Raw genomic sequence first — 14,858 nt, forward strand, 5'->3', positions numbered from 1 at the left:
CAAGAATCAAATGTATTATTTTAGGATGAGAGACTGATGGCTTGCTTACAGACACATGCGAATCAGTAGATCTCATGTTTTGGCAGCCACTTCTGGGTTAATAAAATCTGATCTGCTGCAAACTATTTAGAACTGCAGAAGTTTGTCTTTACCAGAATGATAAAGAATTTTTTTGCGTTAATCGAACTATCTGATCATTGCATATCGTACTCGCAACTTCGATAAATTATTCATAAACAAACAACTTGGTAATAGTTATATATATATACGAGGCACTGTACACAGGCATCAAAATATTCCTGCTGTTGCAGATTCGACCTCGTTCATGTGAGCTGGAACTGGAAGATGACAGCTTAAGCAGACAATTTATATGTCCAAGGTGCCACTTTGAGCAAACCCTAGATTAATCTGCTTGATCTTCTCAAGTAGATCTGGGCAATTAGTGTTCATGTTTGTAAAAATAAGACTGCATATATTGATATGAACGGCTCTAAGATTACATTGACATTGACAGCCTACAACTTTTCGCAAACCCCCGTAAAAATAAGCATAAAGTTGTCATCCTAAAGCAAAAAAGACTCTTGCTAAAGAAATGAAGCAAGCATCATCAACCTTCCAACAACACATGAAAATGTTTTCTGTAACCTTCCTTGGAACAGAAGCATCAGTTAGACCCAGTAGTCTTCTACATGCCTCATTATTATTAGCTAGCTCATCATGAATATTGGACACTTACAGGTGAGAGCATGATGCCTTCATCCTACTTTTCTATCTACAACCAAAGAATTTGATCTAAGATTCTAGAGAATGTATCCAGATCCAAGCCACATAAGATGAACACAACCTGGCCACTGCTCATACCGGCCACCCTCAAACTTCAACCGACACCCTGGTCTTGATGGGCTTTAGCTTTACGCCCAAGCTTTCAGGTGACAGCAGCTCTGGGGAGATGCAGGATGGACTAAGTGGACCGCGTGGACTGTCGGTGAATTGGTTGAGTCTGTAAAAGCCATAACCCATGAAGAAATACTCTAAAGGTATCAGCATGGCATGGGGTTGCTCCTCGGTCACCAGTGAACCACATGCTTGGACCTGCACTAATTAGCATTGATCCGGATATGAAAACTAACCTAGTCATAATCCTTTTCAAGTGCAGCAGTCGTATCCATTATAAAGCTATGAAGAAATAGTATGTCAGGATCATACCTCAACCAGGGCACTATGTCTGCTGTCTAGTTTCGACATCATGTGAAGTGCATCAGAATGGAACGGAGAGTTCTCGCCAACAAATATTAATGTCCGACACTGCAGCTGCTGTAATCCCTCAGTGATGTCGTATCTGCTGCTTGCATACAATATTTAAGCTTAAAATGGATTACTGTCGTTAGAAACAAAAAGAACATTCATCAAAGGAAAGATATAGAACAATACCGGTTAATCGATTGAAGATAACGCCACACATTTATGCTCTGCCTCTCGTCCAGCAGCTGTAGATGCAAAATCATTAGCAATATTTGCAAAGGATCACATACTGAAAGTTCCTATTCGGTAATAATAATTTCTACCTACGGATTTAACCGATACTAAATAAAGGAATACTCACACTTCTGCAGGCCTGGACAATTTCTGACTCAGGGATCTGGGTATTGCCACAGACTTCCTACCGACAAGGTCAGAATGAGATCACCTCTAGCATGAGATTGATGCTAAGTCAAATAGATAAAGGCAGCGAAGATGAGAACTACCTTACAGAAGTACCGATGAAGCAAGCACTCCTTTATCAAGTCACACATCCCATAGAAGTAGAGCAAATTACATAGTATCTGATGACCAAATTCTCTTCATCAGCTTCAAAACTCAATATCATGACATAAGTACAGACGATACCTTACTATATAACCACTCTGTCCATGAGGGTGCTTTACACAGAGGAGATACAAGCACCAATCCTAACACACGCTCCCTATATTTGATCTGCGAAGCATGTGCGGAAGACAGTCAAAATCTACAAAGTAATGCTCAGAAGCAACACTTTAAGGATACATACGGAAAAAAGTGTAAGAATGTATGCCCCTGCCAAGACCCCCAGGCACATAACTGAACCTAACCTAGAAAGCATGGATAGAGTTAGATAACTCATGCTTCAACATAATGCATCACATATATAAGTTCCAGGGGTATATAATCAAACAATCTGTTACCTGAAATAGTCAAGAACATAAGCGATCTGATCCACCAAATCATCAACAGAAGGGATAGGAATACGGGAAGAAATTGGAGCAGCTCCCAGCTGAGTTTAAAAACGTAGGCATCTCAGTGCCATGATCAGAAAATGATCAACCAAGAGAACAGAATAATAGGATATAATAGTCACTTCAAATAAGCCTGTGACCAAGCAACCAACCTCATGACCTGGAGGACAGATATGATAGATGCAGAAATTGTGAAGAAGTAGCGAAGCAGCTTCGGGGCAAAAAAATAATCCTTGGAAGCACAAAACATCTGAACAACATCATAGAAAAGGAATTTAGACATACCAAAAACTGTTGGTTTTGTAATGTGTAGGATTACCCAATGATCCAAAAACTCAAAACTCAACATAAGCATGTATTGCCAGTAACAGATCTAGAGTTTGTAATAGAACAATCAGGACCTAGTAAGATACCATTTATGGGCAGATAAGATCCACAAGAAAAACAGGATAAAAAATGATGGATATTAAATGAAAAATGGAGGCATTAAGCAGCAGAGAGCTAAAAATTTCCATGAGCAGATCAATTTAACGTCAGAGAATCTGATTAAAACCATTCAAGACTAACATGTTAAAACCTGGAGATTTTGACTTAGAGAAGCCATTTTGTTGATATTGCACTTACGATTCAAAGCAACATCCGGGTAAGTGATAAGTGCAGGTTTGTCCTGATCTCCAAACACAGAAACGGATACTGTGCCATGGCTGGTTTTGATAAGATGTTCCTGTTAACCAACATGAAAGGAAAATCAATGTTAAGCAACAATAAAATGAACAGATATGCTGTTTAATAGGACCTGATGCAGGAAGATTAGGGAGCACAACCATCAGAAGGAACATGCTGCAAATCTACTTGGACAAGAGCAACAATCTAGTTATACAAATGCAGAAAGATTTACAGTTTCCAAAATTAGATAGGCTTTCTCAACAGAATAAATTTCATATCAGGAAAAGTTGGAATAAAGGAAGCTCATTAAAACCAGTGACTAACAACTGTAGACACTATAATAAACACCTTGCTTATGCCTTTTGCAAAATGGAATGATTCTGAGAAATAGGAAGAAGCAGAAAAACTAATGACTAGAGGAAGGCAACGTAGCATTAGATTCAAAATTTTCTTCAAATTAAAAACAGAGCTTCACTGAACATAGCTTTTGCAAGTGGAGACATGCTCTCCACCAATAGTTAGTCTTGGTAGCGTTTCTAACAATTTCTAAGAAATGCTAGCTCATGCATATGAATCAAGTTTCTGCTAACTGTTAACCAAAAGAATTTGCCGTATTAACAAGAATTGGTCAACGGAAACAAACCATTCGCATGAAGCATACGCCAGAAACATGGATGCACCATGTGTCAATTCTCCAAAACCTTGAAAAGTCGTCATAAGATAAACAACATATCTCCGACGAACTGAGTTAAAAGAGAAAGAAATAAACACCGCTCTTGCTATCTATGACATCAAAATTTCACTTGCTCCGAATTTAGTGCGGTATAGCTGTTTATCTACAGAACCAAAGCACCAAAATTTACCGACAGAAAACATCTAATCCCACGAGAGGCAAAAGATGGTCAACCGAATTGAAACCAACAAGACAGCAGAACACCAAGAAAAGAATTGAACTTTGTCCGGTGTTGAAGCCAAACAAGTACACTGTTCAAGGGAAAAAAAAAAATTAAAGAAGCAAAAGAGCCGTCAAAATAATAAAAAATCTCATCTTTTTTCTCAATACAATATCCAAATCCACGGGAAAATCAGCAAAAGATAACAAAACAACCAGTCAAAAAAGCAAATATCGAGAACCACGTTCCAGCCACTAATCACGTCAATGCCGGACAGAAAGGAGTGTCGACGAACAATTCAAGAGGGCCCCCAACCTTCCCACCGAAAGATATCCTCTCCACATCCACCGACACCGAGCTGCTCGATTCACCCATAGGACGAGGAGGAGGTTCCCGACCGAGACACCGACGACGCTCCCCTCCTTTCCTCCTCTCCTCTCCTCTCTCTCTTCTCTCTCTCTCTCTCTCTCTCTCTCTCTCTCTCTCTCTCTCTCTCACATGCACACAAACAGACACAGAAGCTCCCGTGGTGAGAACCCTCATCTCTTATATACCAAGCGCCCTTTTTTTTTCCGGATTTTTATAACCTATAAATATTTTAGAAAACAGTCTATATTTTAAATTCTGAATGTTATAAATTATTTAAAGGGATATAAATTATTCGTATATTTTAACATTCATAATCATTAAAGGCGATAATTATTTTTGAAAATTGTGCATATTTGGAGGTATATTTTTGAAATTTAAGCCACATATGACCTCACCGACTCACTCTCCCTAATCTATACCTGACGGCTGGCAGCCAGTATTTTCCCGTTGTCTGCGGGCCCCGTGAGGGTGACGTTAACTGCTAGTCACGAACCGGCTACGCGAAACGACCAAATATCCCACGCAACGGCATCGGAAGAGATCCATCGTGACCGTCCGATTCATGTTGCGCGAATCTCGAATGCTCGGTGTTCAGCTCGACTCGCCAGCGAACGGGAAGCCACGAGTCTCTCCGATCCCGTGACCTTTTGCCGTTGGATCACGCGGAGGGCCTGATGGACGGCCGCAGCGGTGGGTGGGGCCCGCACTGCGAAGGTCGCGGCACGCGTGAGGTGATTGGGTTTGATGACTGGCGGTCCCACGTGGCCCCCTTCCGGTGCCAACCAAACTCCATCCCGCAGAGGCGAACGTTAACCATTGGAGATATCTCCGTCGTCCGGTATCGATGGAGTTGTGATCCAATTTTCATTTGACTGCTCTAGTAAAGAGAATAACAGAGCCTTTCAATTTTTTTGATGAATTATTTCATCAAATCTAGAACCGATATTTATATTGTTTAATTCACCATTTTCATGAATTACTTCATCCTGGGTTGGAAGATTGTCTCTTAAATCAATTCAATTTTTTACTTATCTATAGAGAGTTTGGTATTGTGCCCAAGCAATTTGGTGAGTTCACTGTCCACTGTGGAAGTGATCTTGCTTGCTCAATACCAATACAGAATAATTGGTAAGCATGAAATCAAAAAGAGCAAAATCAGTGACAGCAAAATCAAGCATGATTTAATTTCAAGGCATGCAAACAATACACACATCCAAAACAACAAGTAACCCATTGACCATGGCATCCAAAATTTCATGGTCTGATCATATACTCGAAGAATTTTACTTCTTTTACTATCAAATTCTACAGCAAATTCATGACATGATATATCTATCTTGACAGTCTGTTAACATAAACTACTGCTGTCTACATGTAAATCTGAAAGTTGCATGAAAGTCATAGCTCCACTATATAGAAAAACGTTGAAGTTTACATACCCTTTTTTGCAAGTGATTGAAATCCCAAAAATTCAGTCTCCTTAGAAAAAAGCTGTGCCTATTATTGATTGCTCTGCGCAAAATCCTGCTTTTGATCAGTCATGATGTACTACCATAGATATGGAATAATCAGCAAAATGTGGGTTAAGAAGTATGAGCAAGGCTTGAGTCCTTGACAAAGGAATACAGCATTTTTTCACTGGAATGATGCTTCTATTGAATGACCAGATTAGTGCCAATCATCGAATTTCATTCTTCCATCTCATCAGAAGAGTGTGGATTCTCCACCTCACTGCCACTACTCAAGCTATCTGCCCCAGCAACCTTGAAGTAATCTTTGACTGATTTGTCATGGATCTTATACTTGACAAACTTCACCTGTGACTCCCCATCATATCCCATTTCTTTTCTCTTCCTCCTTCCTTTATCTGTGTCCGATTTCATAGAATGAGCAGCTGAAAAAAAGGCAGCATCCACCGTTTCCATGTCCTCTGCAACATCCTTGTCACCCTCCCCTTTGTTATCAAAAAAGAAAAGATCATCGTCTGTTTTCTTGCTGTCTGAATCAAACTTTGTAGTGCCAGAGACGACATTAGCTTCCTCAAATTTCAACTTGCTTCGCAGTTCTGTAATGTTTTCAAAAATTTTCAACCCTTGTTCTTCGAGAACCAAAAGCCACTCTGCAAGTCAGACAAGCTGTCTGATCAAGAAATGTTTTCGTATATAAATAAGAAACCATCAATATTCAATTAAATAAACTAAGAACATGAAAATTTCTAGATACTAACTCAGAAAACACTGAGGTGTGGGAGCACTGGGTCTGTTGAGTTTCTGCACGCCAACTTGATAAGTGGCCCACTTAATCAAGGTATTGGGAACACATGATGTTGAAAATGCATTTGTATAGGATACAGCTCTGTTGTGGTCTCCTTTATCCCTGTTACCAGAATAAATTTCAACACCAATGCTATTATCAACAGAGGCATCTTTAATCTCATTAAGTGGCATCCTGACCTGACAATTTGTATGGCTTCATGAGTAACAATCAGTCTTCTCATAATGATATTCATCGTAGAATCATTAAAATGTTCTCCTTCAACCTCCGGATTTATGAAAGAATAATCAACTAAAATCACAGCGTCATAGAGGATGTTTCGTACCAAGCTTTCATCCATGGAGTTCTGTGCCAAAAAACAAAATAAAATCAGAAAACACATTTTAGAATTGGAAAAACAGACTTATGGAAAAGTAAGTTGAAACTACTCTAAAAAGAAAATAATGAGATCCCACATAAGATTAAATTTGTAATCTAAGTACTGTCCATCCATGACATGTAGAACCATTCTAATTATACTGTTAAGCCAAACTTTGTAGATTACACAAAGTAATAAGTAGTATAAAATCTTTGAGTTTTCAAAAAAATAGCCATGGCCATTAATGTAAAACTGAAAATCTCTAATGTTAGATTGGCTGTTGAAAGAAGTCTAGTTCAAAGGCAAAAAGTTATGCTTTTCACAAAGTTACACATCTAGTAGGCCTTCACAGAAGTTTCTTTGGTGACCATGACCAAAGCCTTTTTTGGTATTGGAAAAAGCTACAAAACCAAGCCCTTAGTTGTTTACATATGAAACTGGTGATATGTGTTCTCAGGATTGTCCCACTAGTGGCAATTATATGCCTCTAAAGATGGCTCAAGTTGGGTAACATTACAACCAAACCCAGTATGTAGATTCAATGGTCAGTTTCCTCAAAAATGCAGCCTAGCCGCAAAAGATGCATGCAATTCATGTAAAGAAAAATATAACCACTAAATCAGAGCAAAGCTAACTCTTAGACCTGAACAAACTCAAACTAGTTAAGTAAACATTTCTCAAATGCATGACCAGACTCCACCTCATAAAAGTACTGTTTTCAAGTGGACAATGACTTGAACAAAACCTGACCCAACCTACTTGCTCCTACATCTATTGGAATGCTCCCTGTAATACCGATCTACTTCTTTTTCAATCATTTTACTACATACTAATATTGTTAAAGTAGAAACAACTTTTATACAAATTTACAATATTAGGAGGGGTAAAATAAATATATGTAAGAAAATGCCCAATATGCTAATGTTGCAGCAGCTTTTATTCAAGTTCCAAAGCTAGTTAAAGTTTCATAAGCCAGAACACATTTTCAGAAACTAGTTATTATAGTGAAGTGTTCTTAATCCACAATCAGGGAAGTAAATGATGTCACAGAGGTTTGTTGGATTAACATGGTTCACATGGGCAATCAAGCATGCACCTTCACTAAGCACTAACTCTTAAATTCTTCCAAAAGTGATCTCTAAGACCTTGTAGATTATTTCACACGGCTCATTAGTGAAGCACTTGACAGAACTATCAGATTTGGAGACTGTTGGTAGATAGCTGTTTGAGTCAATTAAAAGTTGCTGATTATTGCACATGGAGTTCATTAGTTTTGCTAACTTACCAAAATGGTTATAACTGGCATCGGTGGGTTCAGCAGCAGCCTCAGTAATATATCTGTTTTTGAACATGTAGAAGTCAGAAAAGAATCACATAACAAACCTAGGCAATTGTATAAAGTCTGGTAATATAATAAAGATAAAAAAAGCTACTCTCTGTAGAGCAGTAACCAGATGTATCAGGAAAAAGAGTTAATCACATGTGCAATTGATTTCTTTTCTTAATTGTCCCAATATTTATTTTCTTAATCGTCCCAATATTTAGTTGTGACTCACGTACCAATCACCTAAATCTTTCAGCAGTCACAAGTGGAATTAACAGAAGAAGAAACTATAATCAGAGATAAGATAAGAAATGCAATAACAGATGTTTCCAATCCCCATGTTCAAAATGAAATGGCACAAATAGAGTAAAACGATAGCATGCCTTACAACTATAAATATTTAACTATCTATTCTGCTCGTAAAATTTACAATTTAGCTCAAAACACTAAGGATAATTAAACCTCCGGTCATGTCCATGAACTTAAAGTCAGATGAAAGGAACAGTTACCGAAGAAAATATAATTCTGAAAGACAGATATTGAACTGACAGCCCAGACTTTCAGCTCCTTCTGTAAGTCTGGCCTTGGTGAACCATCTACTTGAACCTTCAAGCTCAAATTTAGCAAGAATGCCTCCGCAACCACAATGCCAGCCAAATGACCAATCCAACACCTTTCTTGCCCCAAGCTGGCACGAATCTCATCACTAACTAAAGGAAAAAGAACATTTAAATCATCACCTTCCCCAATATGTTGCACCGTCCACACTCGAACAATATCGATAAAACATGGCAGCAAATAGCTATTACAAAGCTCTTGCCCATCAGAACTCCTTCCACTACAAATGCTGATATAGCTGACGACGCCGTCTGCCAGACTCTCAATCTCCTTCCTCATCTTCTTAGCCACCTTCCCAGATAGCTTCTTTTCCTCTCTGACACAATGATATAGCTCCGAAACAACGGGTGCGAGCAAGGCCACCGACTTTGGGCCATTACACGACGCGGAGCAGGCCGAAAGCAGCTGGAGAAGGTCTCTTATCGCAAAAACTCGATCAAGAACATCCCGTTTCGACCGGATTGCTTCGTGGTAACCCAGGGCAGAATAGAACCAGATGACCTCGATCGGGGGATCCACGCTGGACTGAAGCAGGCGGAAGAATATCGAGCGGAAGGCGGAGAAGTCGCAGGACTCCTTCTTGACTTCGATGAGATAGCGATCGATGGATTCTTTCAACACGGAGTGGAAGTTGGGGCCAGCTAGAGGGCCGAAGACGAGGGGTTTGGCACGCGTTGGGGATTCGAGGATGATCGGATCCATCAGGCGCAGGGGATTTCGAGAACTAACAAAGATCGAGCAAGCAACAGGAAGAGACTGGGAAGAATGCAAACCCTAACCCTAATTTTCTCGATCGTTTTGGGGGGAAAGTTTTGAGTTCGGATGGGGGTTTCTGATGCGGTTCGAAAGGTTTAAGGATCCAACACGGTCCAGGTGAGCCGCATCCCATCTTGATCTTGGGATCTCCATGTTTACACAAATCTCAAAGTCCAGTTCAGCCAGCTCTCAAGCGGGTCCGATCCGCCACTCTTCTCGAAGCATCGATCCGAAGTCTGGATTCCATTTTGGATCAAGTCCAATAGAACGACCGTGGAGAGACTCCGACGAACAGTGAGAGCTGCGGATGGCAGAAATGGCGAGGCTCTCCCAACGCATCCTCTCTTCGTTGTTTCTTCTCCTACTCCTTTTCATCTATTCTTCGCTTCCCTATTTCGTCGCTTCCTCGAAGAAGCCACCTTCGGCTGCTCGTAAGGGAGACATCCCTTTTATCCGGTGCCAGGTCTGTGAGAAGATCGCCCACCGGATCATTCACCAGGTCAAGAAGAAGGAGGCTCAGATCTCACCCAAAAAGGTTGTTTTTTCCTCTTCACTTTCTTTCCGTTCTTTTTTATTATGATATTGTTGCTTCCGGATTCGAGGAGGTTGATCTGAGTCGGATGGTTTCGTTTGGACGAATTTTGTGTCGGATTAGGTTTCAGAATTTCAGATCATCGAGATAGCCGAGAATATCTGCAATTTGAAGAAGGAGGAGGCGGATTGGATTCGCCAGATTGATGTTGTTGAGAAAGGTGATAAATTGGAGGTACGTGAACGAACTATGAACTGATTCCAGATCACTGAATAGTAAGTCAGGATATCTCTATCTCGTTAGAATATTTACGTAGATATATGAACGACATGTTAGCGGGCTCTGTTCTGATAATGGCACAAAATTGAAAAACTGAGAAAAATATAAGCTAATAACAGTTTTTAAAAGTGTGATTGTTTTAATTCATTCCTGGCTTCCAGCATGCACAAGTTTGTGTTTTGTGGAATGTGGGCTGATTTGAGGTTTCCTTGCACTAAGTGCATGCTTTAATAGAAGCTAGCTACACTTATTTTAACTGCTTACCTGTAACTTGATAATACTTTATTACGTCAAACGAAAGATGCAACTTATTTATACTTAAGTAATTTTTGAATTGATTATACAATAACAACTAAGCCGTAAGTCCCGACTATTTAGGGTCGGCTACATGAATCTTTTGCCACTATTGAGATCTATAAAAGGCCTCTATATTGAAATCAGTTAAGATTCATATTCATCAGATCTTAATTGGTTATAAATGACTGTAAAGAAAAGATCAAATGAGTAATTAGTTTGGATAGTCTGTATCTGAAATAAATCTAAAATTATGGTTGGATATCCACATTAACCGGTACAACTATGTTCCTTTTCTTTTTTCCTTTAGAGGAATAGACATTTTACTTATGGAACTTCATTAACTTGAAGTTCAATGTCTTTCTTTTAGTTGTTTAAATCAAGCCATATGATGTCACCATCTGCTGATTTCATTATTTGATATACGACTTTCCTCTGAAGATATATTTTTTTCTTGTATTACAATTTTTACAATCAGATCTGTCTTAGTTTCTTATTTTATTACATTTGCATTTTCCAGCTGGTTGAACAAGGCATCGAAGGACAATGTAATTCAGAATGTAAAACCATTGAACATGCTTGTCAAGAGGTAAAACTTTTGCGTGTGATGCTGTGTGATATAGAAAATGACTTTTATGTGTAATGTCAGGATACAGCACTAGCATGTGTATATTTTTTAATAGAAGACTGTCATTGCTGAACTTCTATTATGTTCTAGGATTTGTGCAACTATAAATCTGTTTCACTATTGATATACTCCACAAAGTTTAGGCCTTTTGGCTACATATAAGGGGGTCATTGATGATGCCTTTGTTTCTTTAAGAGATTATAGAAAACTATACTAATTAGATCTCTCATTGTATGTTACTAAGAATCGAGCACTATTTTGATTGCAATTCTATATTTCTGTATGCTAGCTGCATTTTCCCAGAGCTATGATTCTGCATGTTTATGTATAACCCAGGATTTCTAACTTGCAATATATATATATATATATATATATATATATATATATATTATAAACTGATATTTCAGGTTACATTTTGCTCAAGGACTACATTTGTCTGAACATATGCAGCTAGCCTGATATTTTGTCTATAAATCCTCTTTGTATGTTTGTGGATGTGATTAAAGATTCTCCTGCACAAATGACATAAATGCTACTTGTGATGATGATCTGCTCTGACTTATGGCAGAGATGGACATTTTTTTTAACTTAAAATTTACTGAAATGAACAATATTTTTAATGCTGGTCATCAACATATTGATTCCTGATAACTAGTTGATGTTCACACATTGCCCACATTACAGGGACTAATATTTTTATAGGATATGTATCTGGACGTACATGGTACAGTGATCCTTCAGTTTGCACAAATAGAAAAAATGGTCCTTGACATCTTTTTGACTTTAACATCTCTGTAGTGTTTTTAAAATATGTCTACTAGAGAATAGAGATGTCATTGAACCTGTTTCTTTGGTAAGCAGGTTAAATTTGGTCAAATTCTATGACTTGTCTTGTTGGAAACTCCATAGATTGTGGCAACACTTGCAATTCTATGACTTGCAAGCTCATTCAGATAGCTTGATTTTAGATAATTCATAATTATGCAAACCATGTGGCCTGAGATAGCAGGCGGATATCAACTGCTTCACCTAAGTAATCACTCTTCAAACCCATCATGAACGTTATGGGGCTTTTAAGTTGTCATGCAATGGGAAGAAAAAAGCTCTCACTGTGTATATTGTGTCTAGGAACTAAGTCAGAATTTTTGTGTTGCAAGTGAGCTTTTGACCCTGATCTGATTCCTTTGATTGCTTGCATTAATCACATGCATTAGACTAACAAGAAATTCAAGATTTGATTTGGGAAGGGAATGCCCAAATGACTTCTATAATGTCTACGCCCATAATGTATAGGCTAATCACTCCTTGGTGAAACTTAATTATGTTTAGAAGATCTTGGAGGAATTATATGATGTGATAGTAGGAAGCCTTTGTTTGATTCTTTTAGAATTATACTGCTGAAAACCCTTTTAGTCCTTTTAGTATGTTCTCTTCAATTAGTTTTTTTATTATTGCATTAATGATATGTTCATATATAAAGAAAGATTTGTGTCATATTTGTAAGTTTCCATTCTTTTGTCAGCAGATCATGGGTTACTCAGATACTGATGTTGCAGAATATGTTTTTAGTGCAAGACCTTCAATTGATCAGTTGGTTAAGTTTCTCTGCAAGGATCTTTCTAAAGCATGCTCTGTCAAGCCACCACCTGTTCCTGCGGTAATTGGTTGCAATTCATACTTTGAGATAGTTAAAGAGTTTACAGCATACCTGAAGCTCAATTCTTCTGGGGACCTACAGTATGCTTTCGTGTATCTTTTGATCAAAGCCCACAGAATATTTGTTACATATAATAACTGAGATGTTTAAATGATAAAAAACAATTTCTTTTATAATGAGCAAGTTGGAAGGCATGTGTACTGCTGCTTAGCCATCTGTACCTTTGTTACATCTGTTGCTATATATGACCGCTACTTAGCACATGTCATAGATGTGTCATTTTGCTAGAAGATTGGAAACCATTTGAATCATAATCTGAAAGTATATTACATAACAGAGTAGCTTGAATCACTGAAAGGTCGTTGACCCATTACTACAAGATTTTAGATGTTTGGTATTATAGTGTAGTACCTGTCTATATACAGGAGAAAGATATGAAATTGTTTGATGGGATCTTTGCAAACTTCTAGATTTGCATATGACTAAAATGAGCCAATACTACCAGACATAATCTGCTATTCTTGTCAAACCTAGGTTGAACTTTCAGCATAAGACATTGGTATCTAAGTGCTGCTTATACAGCAGATTCTTATCCATTGGACTTGTAAGAATGTTACTTTCTTTGTTCTACAGCATGATTGACCTTCTTTTCCATTGTTTTTATTGTTGCATACTGAAAACCTCCAGCAAAAGACCTGTGTGCTACAACTTAGCATGTTGCCCCTGCATGGTGCTTGCATTGGTCAGGTCCTGGCACTATGTGTACAGGGTATAGCACGGCATGATGTCCAGTGTCAACTCCCCATTGGTTTTCTGCATGGCATTATACCCAGTGCCATCTTTCCATCAGCAGGACACGTGTTGAACTGCATGCCTAAATATGCAAGAAATTGGCTATCTATGTGCTGAAATATGTCAAACCAGTTTTTGACTGTTGAGGATTGCAAGCAAGACAATGTATCATCTTACTTGAAAAGATTGCATGCTACATGCTGTTGCTGACAGACAGTGGTGTACTGCTGATATATGATTTTGTTTGGAATAAGCACTGATAAATCCATGCTTCCAAATTCACAGGATAGGGTTCCTGGAGAACCTTTTATTGCCAAGTCCTCTAAAGATGCTGAAATGGAAAAGATCTTGAGATCTATGGAGGTAGTTTAACTACTGGTTTGACATTAAAATTTTGTCCTATTTAGTTAAATTGATGTTTTTAGCGGTTATGAGGACAGGGTATGCCAGGGGCACCAGGAATGAAAATGTATTCGCGAGAAGATCTAATGAGCGGCAAATTTAGTGAAGCTGATGATGATGACGACGACGACGACGATGATGAAGACAATTTTTCTGGGAAATTGGTGTAGTATTGTTCTTTTAGCCTATTTTTCTCATATATCAATAATTGTATGTTCTGAAACATGTTTCTTTGTTGTTCAGGGAAATATTCTAAATGACAAGGATCCACCTAAGCAGGATTATAAACAGAAGATATTGCAAGGCATCACGGGAACTGGGACAGTGATAAAGGAGAACATAAACAAAGTATCGGAACAGATAAAGAACTGGTGGACAGGAAAGACAAAGGATTCAAGTCATCCAAAAGCAAAGAAAACCGATCTGTAGTACCCAATAACAATGGTTCCAAGTGGAAATACAGTGGTTGACATACTGCTCTTATTGCTGATGGAGGTACCTGTGCTAAAATTTAAACTTAGTGGTTACTTGTTAGGTTTCAATTCTTTTAGCAGATAGAGATGGAGACTGACCTTCTGTGCTATTTTCCTGACAACCATAATCTCGAAGGTGGAAATCTGCATCAATCCACATTGCTCGGCACTATGGGCAACTTTTCTGCTGTTTATGCTAGTAGATACTCTGTGATCTTAGATTGCATCCTTGTAGCTTAAAATATCTTTCCCCTGCATCTTTGTCATGGGAGAATGGGACAAGGTGGAGAG

At 38.5% G+C, this 14,858-nt stretch overlaps 3 protein-coding genes across 6 annotated transcripts; 1 reads left to right on the top strand and 2 right to left on the bottom strand.

Annotated features, from left to right (window-relative positions):
- Nucleotides 1–585: 585 nt before the first annotated feature.
- On the bottom strand, nt 586–4,329 carry LOC135676876 (protein NDL1-like). 4 transcript variants are annotated; one of them, XM_065188552.1, is made up of 12 exons: nt 4,127–4,327; nt 3,562–3,619; nt 2,877–2,976; nt 2,405–2,502; nt 2,202–2,290; nt 2,048–2,108; nt 1,888–1,974; nt 1,746–1,823; nt 1,604–1,660; nt 1,432–1,487; nt 1,207–1,342; nt 586–1,092 (listed from the first exon to the last, which is right to left on the bottom strand). In XM_065188552.1, exons 1-12 carry the CDS (start codon nt 4,153–4,155, stop codon nt 871–873), a joined length of 1,071 nt encoding a protein of 356 aa, XP_065044624.1. In that variant the 5' UTR covers nt 4,156–4,327; the 3' UTR covers nt 586–870. The 4 variants fall into 4 exon arrangements, with proteins under 4 accessions (XP_065044624.1, XP_065044625.1, XP_065044623.1 ...); XM_065188553.1 differs by having other exon boundaries at nt 3,562–3,754; nt 4,127–4,326; XM_065188551.1 differs by lacking the exon at nt 3,562–3,619 and having other exon boundaries at nt 1,207–1,339; nt 4,127–4,329.
- Nucleotides 4,330–5,450: 1,121 nt separating this feature from the next.
- On the bottom strand, nt 5,451–9,589 carry LOC135580831 (uncharacterized). The gene is made up of 5 exons (XM_065188554.1): nt 8,646–9,589; nt 8,098–8,150; nt 6,634–6,800; nt 6,408–6,556; nt 5,451–6,299 (listed from the first exon to the last, which is right to left on the bottom strand). The coding sequence occupies exons 1-5, from the start codon at nt 9,454–9,456 to the stop codon at nt 5,869–5,871; spliced, it is 1,611 nt and encodes a 536-aa protein (XP_065044626.1). The 5' UTR covers nt 9,457–9,589; the 3' UTR covers nt 5,451–5,868.
- A 172-nt stretch (nt 9,590–9,761) lies between these two features.
- On the top strand, nt 9,762–14,755 carry LOC103989143 (uncharacterized). The gene is made up of 7 exons (XM_065188555.1): nt 9,762–10,045; nt 10,166–10,276; nt 11,136–11,204; nt 12,769–12,900; nt 13,978–14,055; nt 14,133–14,258; nt 14,338–14,755. Exons 1-7 carry the CDS (start codon nt 9,818–9,820, stop codon nt 14,521–14,523), a joined length of 930 nt encoding a protein of 309 aa, XP_065044627.1. The 5' UTR covers nt 9,762–9,817; the 3' UTR covers nt 14,524–14,755.
- The last annotated feature ends 103 nt before the right edge of the window (nt 14,756–14,858 follow it).

The sequence above is a fragment of the Musa acuminata genome, chromosome BXJ1-6 (genome assembly GCF_036884655.1).
Source record: "Musa acuminata AAA Group cultivar baxijiao chromosome BXJ1-6, Cavendish_Baxijiao_AAA, whole genome shotgun sequence".
NCBI lineage: Eukaryota > Viridiplantae > Streptophyta > Magnoliopsida > Zingiberales > Musaceae > Musa > Musa acuminata.

Bases quoted from the DNA above. Each gene is read 5' to 3' on its own strand.
- LOC103989143 (XM_065188555.1), top strand. From the start codon at position 9,818: ATGGCAGAAATGGCGAGGCTCTCCCAACGCATCCTCTCTTCGTTGTTT. The intron at 11,205-12,768 runs GTAAAACTTTTG...TTTTGTCAGCAG, and splicing joins TTGAACATGCTTGTCAAGAG to ATCATGGGTTACTCAGATAC. The intron at 14,056-14,132 runs GTAGTTTAACTA...TTATGAGGACAG, and splicing joins AGATCTTGAGATCTATGGAG to GGTATGCCAGGGGCACCAGG.
- LOC135580831 (XM_065188554.1), bottom strand. From the start codon at position 9,456: ATGGATCCGATCATCCTCGAATCCCCAACGCGTGCCAAACCCCTCGTC. The intron at 8,151-8,645 runs GTAACTGTTCCT...GTTCAAAAACAG, and splicing joins TCAGAATTATATTTTCTTCG to ATATATTACTGAGGCTGCTG. The intron at 6,801-8,097 runs GTAAGTTAGCAA...TTTTTGGCACAG, and splicing joins TGCCAGTTATAACCATTTTG to AACTCCATGGATGAAAGCTT.
- LOC135676876 (XM_065188552.1), bottom strand. From the start codon at position 4,155: ATGTGGAGAGGATATCTTTCGGTGGGAAG. The intron at 2,291-2,404 runs GTTGGTTGCTTG...TTTTAAACTCAG, and splicing joins TCTGTCCTCCAGGTCATGAG to CTGGGAGCTGCTCCAATTTC. The intron at 1,343-1,431 runs GTATTGTTCTAT...GTATGCAAGCAG, and splicing joins TATCTTCAATCGATTAACCG to CAGATACGACATCACTGAGG.